This window comes from Mycteria americana, chromosome 6 (assembly GCF_035582795.1).
Source record: "Mycteria americana isolate JAX WOST 10 ecotype Jacksonville Zoo and Gardens chromosome 6, USCA_MyAme_1.0, whole genome shotgun sequence".
Classification (NCBI taxonomy): Eukaryota; Metazoa; Chordata; class Aves; order Ciconiiformes; family Ciconiidae; genus Mycteria; species Mycteria americana.
The window spans coordinates 52,165,467-52,189,514 of NC_134370.1; the positions used below are offsets into that span (position 1 = coordinate 52,165,467).

General features: G+C 39.9%; 1 protein-coding gene and 1 long non-coding RNA gene across 3 annotated transcripts in view; one reads left to right on the forward strand and one right to left on the reverse strand.

The window, feature by feature from the left end:
• The window catches only part of RORA (RAR related orphan receptor A), a 70,209-nt gene that overhangs the window by 22,788 nt on the left and 23,373 nt on the right, over positions 1–24,048 (forward strand). For both annotated transcript variants that reach the window (XM_075505811.1, XM_075505812.1), the window contains exon 2: positions 22,818–22,903. In XM_075505811.1, the coding sequence (XP_075361926.1) occupies positions 22,818–22,903 (86 nt within the window). The remainder of the gene's footprint in view (positions 1–22,817; positions 22,904–24,048) is intronic.
• Positions 13,437–24,048, reverse strand: part of LOC142411628 (uncharacterized) — a 42,585-nt gene continuing 31,973 nt past the window's right edge. Inside the window, exon 4 of the long non-coding RNA XR_012776228.1 lies at positions 13,437–13,545. This is a non-coding gene — a long non-coding RNA (uncharacterized LOC142411628). The remainder of the gene's footprint in view (positions 13,546–24,048) is intronic.

Sequence of the window (24,048 nt, forward strand, 5' to 3'; positions counted from 1 at the left end):
GAAGTTCAGCTGTTGTTTGAAAGCATATTTCAGTTCCAACTTGTATAGTCACTTTTCAGTGGCTCCTGAAAACCGTAATTGCAGACTTAGTAAAAACTTTATCTTGTTTGTGTCTTTCAGTATTGACTATTTGAATTGATGTGTGTTTGAAAATGAGATGAGCTTAAAAGTTTTGATACTTTTAGGTTAAGTAAATCATGTGACAGTGAAGACTGTAGATGTGTCAAGTTATATCCTATACCATTTACAGAAAAGGGGAAAAAAAAAACCCTGAGATTCATGGTTTACTCTCTTCTTGTTTTAGCCTCTTTTGTCAGTGTAGGCAGAACAAGGATTAGTAATGTTCAGTCCTCTTTCTAGTCTATTTCTGGTCATCCTAGTAGGAAAACTGTTTTATTTAATTTGTTTTGTACTTGAGTTTTGTGCTTAGATATTGTACTGGTGTAGGAAAACTAGAAAATTAAGTTATTTGTGGACTTTATTCCACGTCTAAGCACAAGCCAGCTACTAGGCACTGTATAAACACAGGAAAAATATATTCTCTACCCTGTTGAGCTTACATCTGAAAATATATGATAATCAACATGGCTTTTGTAGAACTGTCTTTGCATTCTCCAGCAACTTGTAAGTGTATATTTGTGGAAAACAGGGTGTCCAACATTAAACTCTTTGCTCCAAGCTTACTACATGTTTCAGGATTTCTCCAGTAAAATTTTGCCAAGATAATACATATAAATTGTGCTGAAAACTGATGGTGGCGTTTCATTCCAAATAAAACTAAATGTGGGAGATGCCCTACATCATATGAAATCCTTATGATATGTTACCAGGAAGTACACGTTCTTAAAAAATAACTTTGTGGAATTCAGTAAACTTGGTTTTCTGGAATTGTATGCAGATTCTATCATCACTTCTGGAATGTGCTCTTTCCCTGAGCCAGGGTTGCCAGACAGAGCCCTCTGACAATCTCTTTATCTATAGGGTTGTCTATAATGTTAATTAGTGAACTCTTTGAAAAACCAGCTTCCACAAGTTAATTTATGCATAAAACATCACTGAAGGATGTGTTTTACCTGTTTCACAAGTAGGGGACTGAAGTGTAGCTTAAGAGACTTGGCTTGGGCCACACAAGAAGCCTGTGTCATAGCCAGGAATCAACAGATTCACATTTCATTGCCTAACCACAAGACTTCAGAAAATAAAAAGTTGAACAAAAGCAGATGCAACACTAAGGATTTGAGTCTTGGGTACAATTTACAGGGTGCTTAACTCTCTGCCCATAAAACTGGAAAGATCTGCTTTGGAAGGCCAATAATGCTTATGCATTCCTAGCAGTTTAATTGCAAACTGCCAGACTGGCTGCAGAGATTTCAGCCTGCCTTGTATTTTGGTGGTCTTCAGTGCAAACCCAGATAGTGCAGGATTTTCGCTTTCTACTGATGGGTTTTTTTTTTTTAACCCACTGATACAACTTCGTAAAAATTATTATTTAGGGCTGATCCCCTGGCCCAGAGGACCAAGGAAAGGGAATTTCAGTGTTTTCCCTTCCCAGGGATTTTTAGAATGGTCAGCCCGATGTCTCAAAATCATAAGGTAGGAGCTGAAATCCTGAGGTTGGTATTTCAACTTTAAAGCTTTCTGTGGTGGATTCTTATTTTCCTTATGTTTGTGTTTGTTTTTTGAATGTGCTCTCTAATCTAGCAAGGATGTAATAAGCTCTTGAGACATAATAAGCTCAATAAGACTTGAAACACTATTTACCTATTTAAGTATTTACATGGCTTCTATTCCTGTTGATGTATCCAAGCACAATATGGTATTTAATGGATCCTCACAGATAGGAAGCCTCCAATCCTAAAGTCCTACAGGTATAAACTGAATTACAGAAAGGTATGTGCCCAGCTCCGTGAAGCTATTTAATCATTTAACTCCTGGTGTTTTCAGTGAGACTTCCACATCTTACACAAGTTAGATGCACACATAACTCTGTGATAGTTACATGACTTGCCCTGGCTCACACACACAATCCTTGTGACAGCACAGGGACTTGAAGTCGGATCTTCTCAATCCTGTAGTAGCAATCCTGCATTAGCCTGAGAGGAAGAAACGTTTCCTGTATTCCTCTGAAAGAAGGCAGGAAAATTCAGGCTAGAAGGAAAGGACAGGTTTTAACTGTGAGGAAAACAAGCTGTTGGAACAACTTCTTTTAGAATTGGCGTGCGTTTTCTATCACTTTGATGGCTCTATGTGCATAATAATGGCAGTGCCTTCTAGTATCACTGATGTGTATGGGCATCATACAAAACCCTCTGGGTGATATTCCATCGTTTCTGTCGCACAGAAGGTGAGATTTGATTATAATGTTACCTGCCACCCTTGTGTTTCTGTTTCTCTAAACTTTTCTTTAAACTGACCTCATCATTCTGATGCTGGAAGCAGTGTGTTCGCAGAATTTCTTTCAGTCCTAATCCTATGATATTTTGTATCATGCAGTTGTAACTCTTAGGGTCAGAAATTTTGCAATTGGGAATATGAGGAAGGAGAATGGGGTACAGTCTAGCCCTAAATGTTGTACAGCTAAATTAACACATTGGTCAACTATCCTTCCACAGTGCAATTATTTTTGCACGTACAGAAGACACCTCCCTGTAAATTCCTTGTGACATAAGGTTTCTGACTAAAATTAGGTCATAGCTATTTAGTTGTTCAGGTGTCCACCCGCGAGGGAGCTACAGAGAGCTCTTTCAATTCCTTGCAATCAAGTAAGTAGCAGTTACTCTCATTTATCCTCTAAGGAAATAGTCCACCAAAAATAATATGTTGATTCCTTAGCCCCTCCCTGTCACTAATCACTCCGCTCTTGTAGCTACATACTGACTTGGCCCTCAGCACTGGAGTGTCCAAGTACCTCAGTCATTAGTTTTCAACTTACGACACTTTGGTGATGTAAGAAAGCGTTGTCCTCATTTCACAGCTGAGGAATTGACACATCAAATGAGTGACTTGCTTAAAGTTTCACAGCAATACTGGACATAGAAACCAATGACTTATTCAAAGACTATTACGTTTCTTGGAAAACCAATCCTGTGTTCCTTGTCCCTCTGCCTGCTACCCCAGATCTTCGCTTACCAATTTAGCAGACTAACAGTTTAGTTCTGTATTTTAACCTCCCATAAGCTGGCATTGCCAAACAAATGCACCCCTCCCTTGTGCGAGCACAAGCAGCATCTTCACAGTCACGTGGGGAATTAAGTCAGGAAACTGATTCAGGTTAAAGTTAATCCCCCAAAGAACAGTTTCAACCTGAGTCGTTCCCTCATTTGGCTCTTGCAATGCAGCTGTACAGGCTCCAGGAGACGAGGGGGGAGGGATGGGAGGCCAGCTCTGTTCAATGGCTGGAGATTTCTGCCGGCTAAAATGCTTGTGGAGTTAGTGGGGTTGAGTTTTGTACTCTCCTTTCCCTGTTAGGCATGTAAACAAAATCAAAACCTTAACCAAAATCAGTTCTAGTTTCTTCTTTCTTTTGAGTGCAGATTACATGCTTCGAATTTTCCCCATGTCTGTAGAGCCCACCCAAAGCATGGCGATAGGGCTGCTGAGAAGTCCAGAGTGCAGGGGAAGCTTTGGATGAGTTCTTACTGTGGTGACATTTTAGACCTTCCCTGCGTGGCAAGTTTTTCTTGTGTGGCTGATATCATTAAAAGTGCTTGATTCTATATAAGCCTTTTCTGTTTGAAATTAAACTATTTCTGAGGAGTTACAAATGCTACCAGAGAAGAGCACTATTACCAGGGTAAGTACATTTATAAAGGGAATCCCATAATTTAAGTGTTGCAGCTTAATGCCGCATCTCACCTTGCACCACTTTGACCTATGTGAGCCCACATTACTTTGCCTTTCTGCCTTGAGTGGTTCTGTAGAAAACCAGACAAATTGGAGTTGCACGCATGTTTTTTAGTCTTTAGCTGGAGTATTATCTCCAGGAGCTTTCTGCTGTGACTTTCACATGAGAGTCATACATATGAGGAGAACCCCCTGTTTTGCTGATCTCAAAAGTGGCAGTCAGAGAGCTTCCAAAGTGCTGTGCCGAGGAGTGCTTTCAGCTTTCAAAACAGAGTATGTATTGAATCCTGCTGTTTCACTTGAAGGACTGCAACGCAGGAGAAGCTGTAAGTGTGGAATGATGCCCTCATCCTGACTACATCAGAGGTCCAGAAAACTTTAAGTAGGAACCGTGGCATGCTAATAACTTGGTGGTTGATGACTAAGGCAGGAAGAAGGGTGCCAATGACATTTAAAAGGAGACTGAAAGAAGGAGTTCTCGTACTTAAGAAATTGCTACAGAAGAGAACAAAACATTTTCTTTAACAACTGCTGTTAACATTTTTTAAATGGGGATGGTATCTTTTCACCTGCACTGCCTTATGACCCCCTGACAATCTTTTTTGCTTTGTGGCTGAACCTTGTCCCCCCACTTTTCTGCTTTTTCGTCTTCTGGCTGGAGCATGAGGCCTTGCTGGGAGAGTGAGAGGGTGTTGCAGATGGTCCTTAGTTCCATAAACTTCTGTTGTAAAGAAGCTCTGGCCTGTGTCAGCTGCAGCCACAGTCCATGTTCCAACCCAGCCATCTCAGAAGCCTCAAAAGAAACGTGTGTGGGATTGTTGTATTCGGTTTTTTTGTTCAGGCCTTGCTCAAAGGCTCAAGACTGGGACATAAATCAGTTTGGTTTTCCTCCTCCACTGAATACAGATCATAACATTACAGCACAGCCACTTTGCGTAGTAGGAATCTAACAAAAACCAGATTTTAACATAGTCACTAGTTCCTTTGAAGGAGGCAGTGTTAGCAATTATGATCTAGACTAGACGTTGGTAAGAACTTACCAAATAATTACAGGCTTCCTAAAGTAGTATAGCATGAGTAATTGCAGATTTAAAAATGTTATTATGAGGAGTAGTTTATACCGAAACTTCATCCTGCTCTTTGAAACCAGAATCCATAACTCTCATCATGCCACAGCAAATGCTTGTCCTTCCCCACAGAAGAATGTAGACTTGCTTTATTGTACAGCAAATGTTCTGTGGTACATTATTTAAATTAGCATATAATAGAAACCTAATTGCCCACTAGGGCCCAAAGCTTTAGCTGGTGGAGATCAATGTGCTTCCACTGAAGTCAGTGTAGCAATGTTGATTTTCACCCCTTGAGGATCTGGCTCAGCAGCTTGTTTCTATTCCAGGCATTGTTAAAGGAGATAGTGTGTTTAGAATATTAAACCATGGCATTGTCAGAGATAGTCAACTCAATTTATGTGCAAGTGAAGAGAAATAAAGCAGTAAAACCATTATTTTTATCTGAGGATTTCAATTTACATTGTCGATTATTCATATTGACTGATCTGGTACAACAGGGAAATCATGAGCGTGGGGTCATCTTGTTGTGGTTTTAATTTCCTACGTCTGTCGTTATCTAATCCTCTCAGTGTGAGCAAGCATGATTAGTATTTATTTCTATTCTGTGTGCCAGTGCCCTGGGCCAGGTTCTGTGCTAAATCCAAAGTGACTCTCCTACTTAATTGGCATTAACTTGTGCTGCAATAATATAAATAAAAACTTGTACTTTCTGTGTAAAGCACCCGCAACTCCCCAAACAGACTTCTTCTACATGGATGTTCTGCCCTGATGTTAAGGCTTGTGATATATCTGTTTGTATTTTTGTATTTTTAAGGTTTGGAACTTTTTTTAGCAATGTTTTCCAAATAATACTTTGGGAAACACAGATTTGGAAAGAATCTGGCTGCTTGTTAACCATTGAGACACTACCAGGAACGTTGTTACAGGTGTACTACTGGTTAATAAATTGCTACAGTAAGAACAACAGCTGTCTCTCTCTCTCTGGAGAGTCAAGTACCAAAACGAACAATAATTCTTCACTTTGTCAAATGGTTCTTACAATCATTTGGAATGCTTGCTTAGAGAAGCTTATTTTATTTATGAATGCTCCATTCAGGAATAGGGAAACTTTAGGGCTGAGCTGAGCCAACAGTTCTTTGTGGAGTTTGTTTCCTCTCCTTTCACTTCCATTATTCTCAGAAGACCTCTGGCTGCTCCCCTGCTTATCTCTGCTTCCATTTGTCCCCTGTGAGCTTTGGATAATCAAAGTTATGCTGCAAGTATTCTTCTGAGAGTAGGAATGGGGAAGTTCTGGTTAAACGTTTTGGGTCTTTATCAAGGACAATATAGTAACTGACTGTGTGTGTGAACCTTTTAAAATAGTACGCTGTTAAAACAGTACAAATTTGGAGTTGCCTGGCATTTGTTCTTGTCTATGTTCTGATGCATGCAGAACACAAGCATAGAAAGAAACATCAGCAAGAATGATGGGTAAAGACCTTCTTGAAAGGGTTGAGAGATTATGTTCATCATTCTTGGTAAATTATTGTATGGCTTCATTCAGCTCTAGTTACAAGGTTGTTTTCTTGTCCTGACAAAGTGATGAAGCTTAGCTCATTAAATGGTTTGGATTGTCTTTGGATAAAATGATTACAATAATACAGGTGCAGTTTCTATTATGTTCTTCTAACTTTTATCAAGCTTCCTTTATTTGAGGAAACACAAATCCAATACATTCACTACTTGCCAGCTTCTATCTTTTTGGGTAGTTTGGCCTTTAGATCCTAGTGTTAACCATGTGAAGCAAGTCAGGTTTTTTCCTTTTAATCTGCCAAATGCATTTAGCGACAGTTGACTCAATCATTTTAATCTGTTATCTCCCGTTCATACTTGTATTCTGCCCATTGCGTGTATTCTGCCCGGTTCTATGGGACATAGGATTGTCTTCTCCTTATTGTACTTTAGACTTGTTTGAAAAAGATGCCAGTATTCTCTGTTTGGGTTTTTTTGGTGGCTATTTTGCAATTTTGTGATTTTTATAAACGAAAGTAATAAAGTATTAAGGCATTCATATAAATGTTGATGGTAAGTCAGCACATCATCCTTTGTTTTCAGTACTGGGTTTTTCAGCTTCAATGTGGGGGTTTTTCTCACTTAAACATGGGGGACACATTGAACATGTGTGGCCAGAGACTTACGTAACATGAGCCATCCCATGTTGAGGTAAGGAAGCCATCTTAGAGCCAAGTGCCCGAGACCAGCATTGTGTTATCTCCATTGCAAAGATAACAAACGTTAACATTTTAGAGTCTGATGGCCAAATGGCACAACACCAAACATGATAGCTTTTCTTTTCCCTAAGTGGTAAATCACGTTAGATAATTCATGATGCAAACTGCTGTTATTTCTGGAGTATGCGAGCCTCTGATGGCATAGCAGATTTTCTTACCTCTGTAGGTTAGATGAAAAGTTGAATGACTTCGGGAGCAGCAAAATATGCCAGTAGCTCCACTGCAGTAGATCAGCTGATACTTCTTTGCTTGTATCATTTTACTCCCCAGTGTGGCCAGAGTGGCACAGGTCTTATGTGTTGTGCTTTTTGCCTTTTTGTTAGGAAGAAGCAGGATTGCAAAGATAATGGGTGAAGGCACTGGAGCATTCATGGCAATAATTTCTAAGAGTGGGAGATAAATAAGCAGGCAAAGTTGAAGACTTATCTGGGTGGGGATATTAGCATTTTGAATACTCTCTGCACAGATGCAGTTATCACTTAATTGACTTTACCTTAGGGAACACTAGAAAATCACTTCGCAGACGTAAAGGAAAAACTTCTGCACATAGTCCGTAATGGCTCTGTTCTGCTGTACAAGAAACCGAAGCTGTTTTACTACCCATGTCACAACGGGGAAGGAGAAAGCCTGCCTCACATCTGCTGGTATGCAAGCTCAGTTGTGACAGTCAGCATCTTGTCCTTCCTGTACACGCATTCTTGTGATTACCTTCATTAGCTTGAATCACAGCTGTCACCTCGCCTCTCTCTTGATACAAGGAGAGAAAGTCACCACCAAGCTGAGGGAGTGAGGCCTGTGGTCTCCAGAGGCTGATTGCTCCCAGACTAGTCCTTTCCCCAGAAGGGCAGTGGCTGCTGTAGCTGCCATTTCAGCACAAGGCCCAGCTCATCGCCCACAGGATCAAGTTGCAGCAGTTGGTCTGCAGGTCTGTCTGCCATGCATACCCCTCCTGTCTCAGAGCCGGGGCCTGCTCAGCTGCCCTTTCTGTGAGTTTTGAAACCAGCGGGGAATTCTGCATTCAGGGCTGCAGTGATTTGTGCTACAAATGGGATTGTAATTGACAGCTCCCCTGAGAGGCAAGTGCAATGTGCAGCGTGCCCGTTTACCCACTGCACACATGGCTGCTGACAAAGCTCCCAGCTGCCGGGCTGTCCCGCTTGTGCAGTCCGCCTGGAGGCAGGGAGGCACGACTCATTGATCAGATAGATGGAGAGGGCAGGGATGTAGCCACCTGTCTTCCTGTCCCGCTCTGTGTCATCTGTGGAGGCGAAGGAGCAATGTAAGAACCAGGAGAAGACCAATTTATTCATTTTGTTTCTAAACTTGCTTTTCAGTCTTCTGTCAGAAACAAAGAAGGTTGTTTTGAATTTTAAAGGATTTGTGTAGAAAAATGGTTGTGTATTATTTAGAGAGGCTGGAGTCAGAGCTGTCTTTTGCCTTACTTTGCAAAGAGCGGTCTGGTCTCTTGCAAACAATACCGTGCCTATATGAATCCAGAGAGTGAATTCTCAACGAGTCCGTTACTAGACGAGATGGGTGTTTGGCACGAGCACCTTCCGTTTCTCACCCTGCTGACTGCCTGAAGATGGCCGCTATTGTCAGAGTTGTGCAGCTGATGTCATTGACACCCTTAACTCAATGGAGTCTTTTCCTATAGAATAGGCACTTGGTTTGCTTGTAGTCATTATTTTAAAATTTGCTATCTAAGCATGTTAGGGTTTTATTGGTATTATTCCTTCAACAGCAATCTTGGTTACTCCGGGCATTGTTTAAAAGCTTATTTTTTTGTATTTCTTAAAGAGAGATTTGGCTTAGAACAAAATCAGTAAGGGGAAAAGAATTAGGAAATCAAACCCTTCCTTTCCCTTTTAGAACCTCTCAGTTTTCCAACCTCAAATAAGTACGTGAAAGGGGTTTAACAACTTTAAATTGGATTTTGGAATGTCAGATGACTCTAATAGCCTTTGTACACAAATAACAACAGAAGAGCTGATTATTGTTTCTGGGCTCTGTGATGCACTTATGTAATCATTAATCTTGGCACTTCTTTATCTCCAGCAGATTAGGAGGCCACTGTCATTTTGAAGACTGCCATTAAGTAGACTTTGTTAGTGTTTAAATATGTGAAGCTTAACTTTAAGCTTCCTTAATGTATGCAATGGAGGCATCCTGTGCATAGAGCATTGCAATAGAGCTGTTGTAGTAAGTTTCAGTCACATATCTGCTGCCAGTCTGACCTCAGACATGGGTTTGTGTACAATGTTTGTTAATCAGCATCTGAAGACACTTTGAAAGCTTTTTAAGCGTAAAGCATTAATACATCTGTTTGAAACGGCAAGCAAACTTGCTTTATCTACTACCTTTCAGTTGGTTTAATCACTGAGAGGCAGGAAATTAAATGCTATGAAATGAGTAGGCAAAAGAAAAGGTTTTAATGAAGGTCATAGCACCTAATCTAATTGTGGCAAAGGAATAGCTAAGGAATAGCTTTTGCTAGACCTTTTCTTTTCACAAGCTTGTAATTTTCTAAAACATTTTTGTGGGCAACAACATTTTTTTTTTTTCTTTCGTGATCTTTGTCACGAAATGAAGATGGTTTTCAAACACTTGAGTATAGTATGTACAGACATCATAAGGATATAAAGAGGCAAAGAAACAGAGCCAAGTCCAGGGAGATGGCATGAGCATGGTTGGTGGGGGACGACACTGTAATACATGGTTTGAAGAACATGTTGGGAAAAAAACTTTCTCTCTGGCAGGAGTGTTTTTGAGACTGTTTGATAGACTGATGGTGGGTTTATTTTGTTGTAAGACAGAGCCTATAAAATTTCCATCTCTTCTGATATCGTCCTGCATGTTCTCCCTCCTGGTGCAGTTTCTGGGGACAAGTCATAGCGTTTTCCTCCTGTGTCCTTCTACGAGAGAACATCTGAAGGAGGAGAAAAATGCATGCCCAACTGCAGACAGGCAGAGCTGGCTGCCCTCCCGCGGCTTCCCCCTGGTCCCTGGCCAGCTGGACGACCCCAGGTTGTTTCATAAAGATGAAGGACCATCGTGTAACTTCATGCAAGTCAGTAAAGTCCTGCTAAGATTACAAAGAAAAAAGTTCTATCACCATGAAACTGGAGTGATGCAGTCAATGGTCAAGAGAAGAGGAAGGGTGTTAGTTTGAAGTACAACAGAAATGCTTTGTAAAGCCCGTTCTAGGTGATGGGAGGCTCTGGTACAAAAGCTGCGGGTACGTAAAAATCATCATTAGCAAGAAGCATGTGTGGCCATACTCAGTGCAGTGTGTGCAACCTATCCAGGTTGTCTTGAGTGAATGGTCAATGTGGGGGGGAATGTGTAAGACTCCTCCTCAAAGCAGTATAATTAGGTGTTCAGAGAAGTTGTACAGGTGTTAGGGAAGAGCAATAGCAAAATTATGCTCTGCATCAGTTTTTCACTGTCCAGGCTGTCTTCTAGGCAGTTGTTGTAGAAGTGATGTAGCTTTCCTCTTGATCCCACATATATGCTAATATTGCTCCCTCCGAGATGGGGCAGGGGCTGAAAGAAGCATCTTTCTCAGAGAGGAAAACATGGTTATTTCTTCAGCAGAGATTTGACCCTGTATCACAAAAAAGGCTCTTGCTAATGTCTGTGCTTTCTAGTGTCTTCAATATGTATCAGGAAACATACATTAGCTGTAAATCATTGATTGGTTTTGGACTTCAGTGACATTTTCTTTTAAATGGAGGAAACGTAGGTATAATTAATCTGTTTTGCCGCCCCCCGCCCCCCAAACCTAGGGGAGTAGCTGAAGCTGCATTGGCCGAGGATGCTGCTTTCTCTGGAGTGTCCCTCAGTTTCATTAATCCTCTAATGACAGCTGAAGAAGACTCGTGAAGAGGAGCTGTGACAAAACAATACATACACACTAGAAACAGTGGCAATGGAAAGTGTCCTTGGATAAAAAAAGTGACCCCCTGTCAGCTAGAAAGGTGCAGGATACAGACTTCAGAAGAACCTCTTTTGTTAGGTTTGAGGGAATCTGGTTGTGGTTTGCTTCCAATAGCCGTATATCGCAGAAGGAGTTGCAGAATTCATAATTCATGCTCAGTATTGACTGCCATGGGAATCCAGAAAGGAGGTGTTGGAGGGAGTTAAAAATGAGTGAGTGCAGCTAAAAGTCTTTTTACTGTCTAGAGTTCTGAAGTTGGTTTTGGTTGTTATTGTTCATCTCTTAGATGAATCATCTGAAAATGAAAATTTAAACTAGACATTTAGAGCACACCTCTGTGAGAAACTAATGATCCTACTTGGCATACAGCATCAAAGGAAGCCTTTGTAATGACATCAAATTCATGTACAGCCAAAAAGAAAAAGAAAATATCTTAAAAATGCAGATGTAGTCACTTCAGAATGATGGATTTTTTAGTCTGGGTGAAATACTCCCCCCCCCCCCCCCCCCCCCCCCCCCGCAACTTTTTCTTCTAGAAGTAAATGCAGGTTTTGAGTGGTTTTTCATCAAAGTGCAGCTCTCTTGTAAGGAAGTGGGTTCTGCACCAGCCATGTTTGCCTGGCTTTAACTTAATCGTACAAAGTCCCATTTCTCAATACACACAGTGATACATCCTGCAATTTGTGCAGAGGCCAAACCCTTAATAAAATTTGCGCAGCCTGGCAAAATGGCAGGACAAAGCTGAATCATGACAAACACTTTGTTTAAAGGGACAATTACCTTATTGGAGTTCCCCCCTGCTTGGTTACCTCTTGTGCATTCATTCCACGCTCCTTTTTCCAAACTGTTGCTGTCTCTGGGGAACTAACTATTAAAGTGGAACTTGACTTGGCAGAATAGTAAGCATAAAGGAAAGTGTGTGCATTGTGATAGACAACACGTGGTGGTGATGGGTTGCTAATCGGAGACAACCTTTTAAGCAGTAGTATGAGGAATTATTAATGCTTGATCTGAAAGCTATGTGCATATGAGGAGAAGGAATGAAATTGCAGTGTTATCCACAGTTAGCTGGTGCTGCAGTCTCACTGACATAATGTCCCTTTAAGGACTTAGGAGCCTGTCACCTTGTTAATGAATTTAGTTGAACTTGTAATAATTTTGACGCTATGTTGCAAGTGATTGGCTTTCCCAGGTGTTTTTTTTTTTAATCTAGTAACTGTAGGTGTCATCTAATTTGTGCTAGCAGATAGCCTAATGAGACCATTGAACTGAGATGCAGTTTTGCAAATGGATAGCACAATTGTACATACCTTCTTAACAAAATCGAATTACTGCAGTTTCATATTGTATAAAAGGAAGTCTAAGACTCTCTAAGTACCCTTTTACCACTGTTCTAAAAAGCTAGTAAAAGATCCTTCCTTAATGAACGCTAGTGTAATTTAACCAGCAACTAAGTTATTCTCATAATCCTGCATACAGTAACTATATGCTTTGTAATAAGGACTAAAATGATTGCCTTCAGAGTGTTGATTATTTAAGACTGTTTGCAACCTATGAAAAATAATTCAAGTAAAAGTTGTTGTGCTGTGATACTTCTAGCTGACTTGCTTAAAATTGATGAGTGGTTGGTAAGTTCTTTGTTTTCCTACTGCAAACAAACAGAAATGTTGAGATGCTCCCCTAAGCCAGTACATTTAATTAGGGAAAAGAAGGTAGCAGGGCAGTGTTGGAGTTAACAAATTCCAGTCTTCAGAAGTCCTGGTCCAACACTTGAGAGTAGGAAATTTCATATAAAATGGGGGCTCTGTGCATTAATCTGTGGAGCAAATGTCAGAGGTAATTTAGATTTCCACTCTGAAACACTACATTATTAAAAGACTTTCTTTATTAAAATCAAGTCTTTATTAGTTTCTTCCAGAGAATTGGGAAATTGGACACAGAAGTACAAATCCGTTTAAGCTTTTGGGTACAGGTTTCTTTTTGGTGGGAGGGGGGAGAATGCATTTAGTATTGTCCAGCTAGCTCCAGCAAATAAATGTACTCTGAATTATGTTCTCCTGCAAATTTCACTTTCTGTTTTCCTCTCCATTAATACTACAGAACGGAAGACCAACATACAGACACCAGGAAGGAGAAATCGGTATAGATTAGCTTTTCCCAATGTAAGAGAAAAATAACCTGCAAAGACTACGAGAAACCTTAGTGTGATTGAGTGTATAAGGGCACTTTCCCTGTCTCAAGGTGCACATGCATCTTGCCTACCAGCTCACTTCTTTTTTTCTTTTTTTTTTATTTGACAGACAATATGCACTGGTTTGTTTTAGCAGCACAGCAGCGTGGTATAGATTGTATCATAGTAGGACTGTGCTTATGCCCCTGCTGCAGGTGGTCCTCTTCACAAATGCCCAAGGTTAGTGGTTATCTGTAGGAAGAAATTAGGGATGTCAAAACCCAAGTGAACTCTAGAATCCTGTAAAAACATACAGTGTGGACTGACATAAGCACTAGCTTGCTGCTTACTGAATAAATGCATTAGCAAATCAGAGCAGAAAAAGTCAGTGTTGGCAGTTACTGTGGTAATAGCTCACACCTATGTTGCTTCTAAAACTTGTCTTTTGTGTAATTTTGTCAAGAGCAATGTTTTGTAGCTGTCTAATTAAACCTGTAAGCTTTGTTTTTAAAAGTTAAAAAAGGAAACTAACAAAATCCAGACAACTAGCAGTCCTATTGTATAGTTTTGTGGCAACTTTTATCTAAGCAATGCAAAATACTGGAGATTTGTTTGTCTGGAGGTCCAAGACCCAAGATTTGGCAGTAAGTACCAGTCACCTAAGATAGCTGTAGATAGAGGTAGAGATAAAGAATTATTATCCTGATTACACAGATAGAGAAAATGAGACACCAACTAGCATCCCCATTCACGCAGCAAATCAGGACTAGAATGAGGATTATAGTATCTATTTCTTGACATGCAGTTCAGGGCTTTGTTTAAAACGATATTATATTTCATTAGAGAGAGTCACATGATTGCAGTGTCAGTGTGTTTTCTTTTCTTGTGAAAAACTGGTTTTCTGAATTCCTTTATTTAACAAGAATTATATTTAGCCTAGTCTTGAAATTAATCATACACCAAACTGTATTCATCATGGCCAGTATAACTACTGTTAATTTTCAGCCAGAGAAGAAGAGGGGAATAAAATGGTTATATGTTTATTCATAAGCACCTGAGCCACCAAGAAAGAAAATGAGAAGTCGAAATATTATGGGACAAAACTGGTGTTTTATGAAATTTGGAAGTCTCTTCTGACTGTATTGAAATAATCAAATTAGTCTTCAAATGCTTCGGTTTTGAGATGCACTGGACATTGTGTAGCAACACTTTTCCCTTCATTCTTTCCCCATTGTTCTTTGCCACTAAGTTTGGTTACTATGTCTTGTTACTGTGCCTGTGTGTTGTCTAGTGAATGAATCTTCTCCTCTACTATAAAAAGATAGAATTTGTATTCAGAGGTGGTGCTTAGGTTTTTCTTGGTTTTTATCTTCTCAAAAGAGTTAGTATCATTATTCTCTATCTTGCTACAGTGTACATCTCTTGGTGTGTATTTCAGCCATCTTCATGATTTGTGTTTAAGTTCATGAAAATAGCAACAAAGCTGGAGCTTTCTGAACTGCCTAGACTTCACAGACTGGGAAGATGCTAGTTGTGTGCCCTGGGAAGTAATGAGATTGATTCTCCAAAGAACGACTTTTCTGTGCTCCTGGACAACTGAACACATCTGGATTGGCCTGTCCTGATTATTTTGAGCCTAGGCTTGTAGTTCAGTGGTTTGATATTATAGTTTGGTCTGTGGTAAGGTTTCATAATGTGATCAGAGTCCCAAGCTAGAGTTGTCTCTACCTGTCATTCCTTCAACAAGGAAAATCAAATAACCTAGTTTTCAGCTACAAACTAGATTGCTGGTCTTTTTTCCTCAAAAATACAAGGAAAAATATGTCTTCTGTTGCTTGGTGATACAGATGTCAAGATACCAAGTTGCATTCCTAGGTCAAAAAAGAATGAGAATATTTCTGGATGGATAAAGCCAAGACAGTGGAGAGATATGAGACACTTATACAGAAGGAAAATAAAAGTCACTTAGTGTTGCACACATGACTGAGAGGGAGCAAACATCATCTTTCCGAGTTCCTGTGAAAACTCTAGATGGTTTTTAGCTTGTTTGTGCTCCTAAACGCTTACAGAAGTCCTAGATTGTTTGTGTTGGGATTTCTTTTTGTTTTAATTTTTCTCTATAAGAATTAAGAATATTATGATGGTCTATTAAGGTTTTCCAGCAATCTTCTATTTGAATGTAACATTAAAAATATACATAGAGACCTCACCACAACAACTTCACAGAAACAGTTTTGCCTATTAGAGAATCCAAACTATTTTCCATATAGCCTTCTTTCATTAGGTGTTCAAGTATCTCCGTTGAAGCATGTAATAGCAAAGTTTTAGTTCTTTAAATTAATGTTTGTGTAAGTAAAATTTCTTGGCTTAAAGTAAAACAATAAACATAAACATCAGTGATCCTGGCATGAGAATATGAGCTCTTAACTGAGCTCTTAATATGTTCCCTTTAACATGTCCAAATCAATAACAGAGGTTGAAAGATTTATTCCTAAAAGCCAGTCTTGCAAGCCCCCAAAGTGCTCAGGTTTTCCCATACTTTTTATTGTGCATCCCTTTAATACTCTTTGAAGCCGAATGTTTTTAGCATTATGGAGCGCTGCACAGTATCAAGTGACCTACTAAGAGGGATCCAGCTATGTTCAGGCCCAAAGATCTAGTCTTGGCATTGCAGCATTTCTGCCTTGTGTGTTTGAGGTGTTGCTCATACTTTACTTTTAATTAATACTTTGGTGGCCATGTTCGTTTCTACTCCACCCATCACGCCCACAGACTTCAAAGGATTTGTACCAGCATAACCTCAGTATTTATTTTATTTTATTACTAGTGTGATTTCCTAAGGAAACAAGGCTTGGAGAGGGTGTTTGTGTTTGTCTGGTTTTCTGCCCGTCACCTGAATCCTCCTCATTTCCAAAACCATTTCAGCCAAGCTCGAGAGCATCAGCAGTCCCAAAGATGCGTTTCTACACGTTTCATGGAAATTGAAAAACATACCAAGAAAGATACCCAACTAATACTCCACTGAGGGCTATGCGCAGCCTGAGCTCAGCTGTAGATAGGAGAATCCGTAAAGGAGAGGAAGATGTAAGGAATGTCCCATGTGCTGGGAAGGCTTCTGCTGGAATTTCAACCTTACTGGACCCCAGAAAATCCAACCATGAGAGACAAATCTCTAAGATACCAGGCTTTGTTAGTTCTTCTCGGGAGCTTCTTCTACTAGCTATATCATTGCAATCTCCAGTGGGCCTGCTCGTGGCCAGAATGCCATTATGGTGGGGATTGTATATAGAATAAACAAACCTTTCACACAAGGAGTGGGCAGGTAGATTCCATCAGCTCTTGATCAAAACACTTACTGTGCATTCTAAAAATGCCTCAAACGTCTACCAAGCAGCTGTCATCCTTAGAAGTACAAGGGGTTTAAGTATTCTAATATATGTGAGTGGACAGATGGTCACTTAACGTAGTATATTAATGGAATGGGCAGAGCTGTGCTGCCACTGGCTTTCAGTTTAGTAGAATTGCAGTGTTTGTAAGCTGCAGGTGTTCGGAGGCAAGTAATTTGCAGCCAGCTCAAATTACTTAGGGTACATGACAGAGCAAATTATTTAGGTAATGAAGCTGAAAATGCAGGAAGATTAGAATATTATATAGTAAAATCATTCCTTGTTAATTCAGTTTGTGATCAGATATTATGTTGCTTTAAATACCACATTACATGCAGTACCCTTGTTTGAGTCAATGAATATGTATGAATATGTCAGTGAATATGTATGCCTCCTAATTTAATCAATATACTTACAAACAGCACTAGCAGTGACGTCTGGCACAGACTGCATCCCTTTAGAAGCAGGTTAGCCCAATTTGTATATGTATCATAGTTATTTCAAAGCCTTTCTGAATTATCTGCAAAACTGTACATACCCTGTGAAGTGGGGAACAGGCAAGCCACATTCAGGGAAAGGAATTTAAACCTTTCTTGCAGTCAAAGGAGGGCTAACTTCTTAAGCAGTGCCCTGAGACCCAGGAGATCCCAGCTGCAGTCCTGGCTGTTATACGTACCCCACATCTAGCCTCAAGGAAAGTCCTCGGTTCAGCTAGCAATTTTGGTTAGGGTGCTTTCCCCAGAAAGCCAGTAGATTGGAGAAGGATGCTCAGTGCCTATAGAGGTTTTAAGAAATAGTGACTGGTCTGGCAGACTAACCAGTATGTGCTTAAATCTGTCTTTACTGAGTAAAAAAGGAATGTGCATACCTGGAATTTCTTGATATATTTTCCCTTGAGAGCTGAAGGGTGGGAGCTGTGATGGATAACTCCATAGAAATGCTCTTACCTCAATGATGCCAGCATACACAGGCAATTGGGACCCTATGTACCATGGGAGGGGAAGGGAGCACTTCCTACACAGGCTTTCCTTTCCAGAAAATGCAAATTTTTCAATTCAGAAATAGTAAGAGGCAGTAGGATTCACCTGACTTTCACCTTCTAAAACTAACCTTAAAGCCTAACTTCTAAAAGTTAGGCTTTAAGGTAATTAAGGCATCGTTAAATTTCTTCTCTAGTGAATGAAGAGGAGGCATCTCCACTCAGGGGTTCACCTTGCTTGTCGTGAATGCTATGAATCATGCCCTTTCTCCCTCCCTTTCCTTTTCTGTCTTTCCTCTTCCCTTCCTCATCACTCTAGAAGCAGACAAGACAATTAACTTCAGCTAATTACCCAACTTCCAAGATAGTTCAGGTCAGCTAGGTGAATCTGGCCTAAAAGGCAGAATGGGGACCAATTTTTGCTTCCATTGAAGAGCCCTTCCCAGGATACCAAATCTGAGGTTTCATACCTGTTGCGAATTGGAAAAAATAACGTGATCCGTGTGAATGTACAATTTTAAGTCACAGTGTGAAAGCAGGAGGAGGAATAGGAAAATCCTTTTTCTACCCCAAGACAATTAATTCACTAGAAACAAACATTTCATTCAGACAGTCTAATGGGGAGGAAAAAACTTCTGTCTTTGGAAAATAATTTTTTCTTTTGAAAAATGTTTTCTTTGAGGTGGACTGGTAATATGCTTTCCTGTGTCGAGGCTCAATGTGTTTCTGCGTAAATGGCAGAACTGGGGAGAAAGATGCCCCATGCTTTACCTGGCTATACGGGCTCTTGTCCTGATTGGAGTCTGCCCAAGGAGTTAGAAAGGAAGAAACTAAAGATTATGATGAGCTTGTACAGAGCATTTCCTTACAAATACAGAATTAGATTTCTTTCCTTCCCTACTGCTCAAACCAAACAAGGAATAAAGCAGCATTTCATGATGTGGGAATTAATAAAGAGGGAGAGGCTGTCTGGAGGGGTTGGTTGGGGGAGGGAGCTTGAAAAAGGCAGGCAAGCCCACTGAAACTGTTCCAGATTTGGGGAAAGAAGTGAAGCCTGGAGTAGGAGGGAATAAGGCGCCTTCTTCTGTTCCAGATACCAACAAAAGATGCCGTTTAGTGCTCTCTCTGGTTGTCTGGTAGGCATGTTCACTAGGAATTAGGTGGAGGCAGTCATGTAATTTAAGCATACCAGAGCTACTTCAGACAATTGCCAAGTGAAGACACAGTGGATGGAGGAAGAAGAAAGGTTCAGGGGAAAAACACAGGCTTTTTTTCCCCTGTAATACTTGGGCTCAAGTTCCTGTTCTGTCTGATTTTGAGCAAATCAAAGAGTCTGCACCCAGTTTTCCTGCTGTAAATGAAAATCGTATGACGTTACACCAGAAGGAAGAAGATTACCAGTCATTCCAGTGATAGGATTAGCTGCATGTTAGTCACATATACTGAGAAGTCTTAGTGGATGTCATATGCCCTTTCCTATGGAGACGAGTTTGCCTTGTGTTTGACATCAGTTTGTAATGATTACTACCTCTGGCCCTTAATGGTCACTTTTCTCTCTCAGGAGCCATTTCTGTAGCAACTTGCTCTATGCTTGCAGTGGCTCTCCGTGCTTGAGCTTGCATTTGTTGCTCTTGGTGGTTTGTTTGGGCTTTTATTCCTATTCATTGCTGCCTTTGGCACAGGACATCCTTGGTAGTATTCTGCAGCACTGTTATTTCAGGGTGTGAAAGATTCTTAGGCCTTTAATCTGGGAATACAAACTACATCTGTCACCTGGGTATCTGTAGCGGTTTCTAAGCAACCACAAGAGTTTATTTTTTTCTGCAATTCATATTTAAGAAATAATTTGCTCATGCATGAACCAGAATCAGCCTGAGCACCACCCCAGGAGACAGAAATTGTAAACTGTAATTTAGGCTAATTCTAGTCTAAAGCATGAATTAGAGTATTTTATATAATCTTGGAAAATATACCGTATAAATATATGTAAGCACAGAACAGGTACAATTAATGTGAGCACAGTAGGAAGCTTTAAGTAACTCTGGGAATGTGAGAAACCAAGTTGGAACATATTCTTGACATGTAAAAATATTTCCCACCTGCCTTGTTTGCATAAGAACAAGGTTTTAGCAAGTACATATTTGCATGTCAAAGTTAAAAGTGGGGAAAATATTTTCACCCTCGTAAGAAAAATGCTTACTCTTGGCACAGGCAATTTGCATTTAGTAAGTTTAAAGTATCGAAGTCCTTTCGTGCTATATGGAAAGTGTATGAACTTGCAACAGGGATTCCATTTCAATGAGTTGATTTGCAAAGGCAACCGCATGGAGCAGTAATTGATCTGATATCTTTCCGTACGTTAATTTGTAATACAATTGGTTGTGGCAGTCCCAAGCGATTTATGCTTCTGAGTTTCATGCCACTGTCCTGTATCTCAGAGTGAAACGGTAAGTTGAAGTTTTAAATGCTGCATGCTTAATTGAAGGATGTAGTAAATTTGAGGAAATCTGGAATTCTAAAATTATACCTGATTTGGTGCCACTGCTAATACACATAACGGTCGGCAAATGCTGGCACAGCTGGAGCCTGTGAATCTGTGGAGATTCTCTTCTAACAGTAAAGTACCCTGGAAAATGCATTTAGGACTAACTATGGCACCTTTTAGCCTATTAGTAACCTAGCTTTAGGCCATCCCTTTGAAGGCATGTTACATTCCATCAGAAACACTCTGCAAATGTCCTGTTGCTTAAGAAATAGGGGATTGCATAGGCAGGATTCATGGGTGATTTCACTGATGTACTGGAGATTGTAGATAAACAAGATCCAATTATATCATACCTATTAAAAATAAGGCAGTAATTATGTATATAAAAGTGAAATGTAAAAAATACATTGCCATGTAGCTGTTGAGATAAGCCTTGTCACTACCCTGTCAAAGGAGTTGGAGAAGGCTGCTTCACTGTAGCAGAGTAGAAAAATAATAATATATTGAAAAGGCACAACTGGGAGTCGGTGGATCTATTCCAGAATTTGCCCACAGGATTGCTCTCTGAATTTGAACTGGACGTTATACAAACTTTGAGTTTCTGTGAATTTAGTTCTGTTGTTCAATTTGTCGATGTAAAGTGGGGTTATGCTACCCTTTCTGTTCAAAGCTTTGTTTGTAAAAATATGATGCTCTAGTAATAATTACTGTAACACATTAATAAAATAGCATACACTTTATTTTTCCCTTTTATTAGTTCACTTCCTGCTCCATTGTGTTTAATGTGTTAGCTGAGAGCAAAGTGAAATTAAAACAATTTTTGGAGGACTGCAGGGAAGAAGTATTTCCTTCCTTAAGTGTCCTAATCAGACCTTTTAATTTCAGCCTATCATTTTGTTGCTGCAGGGAAGGTGGGGGATTAACAGTCAAGAATGCAAAGATCCTTGTGATGGAAGCAGATGCAAGTGGTGTCCTGCTGTATGAAAATATTTTGAAAGCTGCTGATAGGGAACTGTCAGGAAAACAGCAGTGTAGTCCTGTAGGTGCTGGGCATTGCTTTCCTCAGCAGAGCATTTTAGCTGCTGTTAGGTTCCTGGCAGCAAACGGGTACTCTGCAGGTACTACTCAGCTGCTCTGATCATTGCATTTGATGTCACCTGGAGAATATTTTGAAGGAGTATTTTAGCCCAGACAGTGCTGTGCTAAAAGTCTTCTGGTCTTCTAGTTTATAGTTATAGTTTTGGCCTGATCCTGAGCCATGATGTTGGGCCGCAATGAAATGGAGAACACAGTAGCATTGGGAGATGATTCTTGTTTAATAATAAGCAGTCAGTTAGGGATTTAATGGCATGTAAAATGCCATGTTTGTAAGAGTGGGCATGACTTTTTGAAAACAGTGTTAAGCGTACAACTGAAGTTAAGCTAATGCAGTGTAAGACAGTAAGTCTGCATAGCCATAAACTGGATGAAATAAAAGTTCTCTGAAACAATTGGGCATCTTGTGAATGGATTTCAGTTCCTCACAGGAGATTAACAGCCCTTCTGATTGTTAATATATCACAGTTAGAGACACAGCAGGAGTTGCGTTTGTATTCCTGTTCGGACTGAGCCAGTTCAGGAAAACTAATGTAGCCTGATCCTAACACTATTGCAGCAGAGAAGGTGTTTTCTTGGGACTTTTTGGTTACCTACCAAATGCGTACAGTCTGTGTTTGTGTGACCACGTGCAAGTATATGTAAAATGTGGACTTCTGGTCTTTGATACTGTAAAGCACTGCCTCAGCACGGTCCTATCCAAAAAGACTTGCTAGCAAAACAACTGCAGCCATATACTCCAAAAGCAGTTGAAGAGGTATTCCTGAGCATACAGGAGTCCCTTCTTAAATCCATGTATTCACATGGGAAGGTGCTGTGATTTAGAAATAGATGCAGAGAGTTTTGTCACACACTAAACTGAATTCAGTAGGTATGTTTTATATGTATGAAGTTCAATTTAAAAAATCAGGGCTTTCATGTCACGTGTCTCTGTGGCATTTTCCAGACTGCGCTGACTCCTTTGTTTTTGTAAGTTGACTAGAATGCTGCTGTATTTTCCTCCCTCGTTTGTTCTGTGGTAGCTAATACACAAATATGTACTGATAATTCACTTTCAATTCAGATATGTGAATTTTGGATTTCTTGTGTAAAATGTAGTTGCTATTTACCTTGTTACTTCCCTTTCGGATTGGCCAGCCATGTGAACTGGATGGCATGAAGGTGACCCCTCTGGTAAAGGTGTTGCATTCATTTTCAGGCAGGGCCAACTTTAAAATTACCTTTTACGATCTCACAGGAATAAGATTGGAAGAAACCTTTCTAGTGTCGTCTTAGCTCTTTGGCCAAAATGTGAACTCACCTATTCTTTTTGGCTTTGAAATGCTGATTCTAGCCTTCTTGTGGGTTCTTAAACACCTTCTCAAATGACCCATTTTAATAACCCAAAAGCTATTATATAACGAGCAGCCATAATTTAGTCTGAAGCTCTAGGGGACCCTTGCAGTTCAGCAATGAATAGTTAATGCAGTATAATGTTTAGCAGGTTATTAGTTTTCACTGTACAAATGCTGATCAGGGAATGCTTTTATAAGGTGTTTAAAAGAAAATGTAATTAACTGGTTGCGTGCTTCTGTTGCAGCTCAAATTGAAATTATTCCATGCAAGATCTGTGGAGACAAATCATCAGGAATCCATTATGGTGTCATTACATGTGAAGGCTGCAAGGTAAGCTTCTAAAATATTAAGTCTTAAAACAGTATTTAGCCTTTTGATAGTGATTATTTTCCTTCCTTTTTTAAAGAGCAAGCATTGCGCCAAAGTTGGATTGGTGGACTCCATTTCAAAGAATATTAAATCAATTGGGGATTCTGACGTCCTGTTTTTATTTGGGTTTTAAATAGGGCATTTTTGTCACACACACACATATATATATTTCAGGACAAACTTAAAAAATCAAGCAGTTGTGCTGTGTGTGCCGTAAACTCTCTCTGTGAATAAGCAGAATAGGTACAGAAAGATGATCTGCTTCTAGCATACCACAAAGAATCTGTTCTGTGGATTCACTTGAGAGGGACTTTGTGGCTTTCTTGAATCTCCCTCTCCATTTTTGCTTTGTAAATTGCTAAGAAGCTGTGTTGAAATACGTGAGAGCTCTCCGACTTCTCAATTTCCTTTTGTAATCTGCTTCAGTTACAAATCTATTCTGTTTGGTATGGAAGATGATGCTGCACAAATAGCACATGCTACTGCTGTTAAGCATACTCAGGTCTTCCTGGAAGCAGTGCCTATTCCTTGCAACCATTGCTGTGTAAGGTTTAGGCTTTGGATTTTTTCCTAGATTTGTACTTTCAGTAACTCTAGTGAACAAGGATTACACTAGAAGTATTTATATGTTGTTTAATTTTCTCTCACAACCAAGAAGTAAATTGGACAATGCTAACACTAGGCCAGAGTGCTGTGAAGCTAATCACTCCTTTTTATCACTAGTACAGAATTACAGTGCTAGCTTGGGAATGAGACAGTGTGCACAGCTGTGCTCTAGCTTGTTGCTTTCTTCATGTATGTACGTGATGCAATCCCATGCTATAGGTTTTCCACTGTTAATCTATACTTTAGGTGTGAAGAATTTATATTTATGACAGTTTTTAGTCTGCTCTCCTGACATGCTTGATACTACCACCCATCTTCAAAAAGTAACTTCCTTGCTTCCACATTATAGAGATTTTTTTTTGTGTTTTTCCAAGGAAGGTTTTTGTGCTTTCATTAACACATTCTCTCAGTCTCATGGAAACATTGGTAAGTAAGAAGGAAGGAAAAAAAAAATCTAAGAATGTTAGAATGATACGGGACAGCACCTTCTGCCCTTTGTA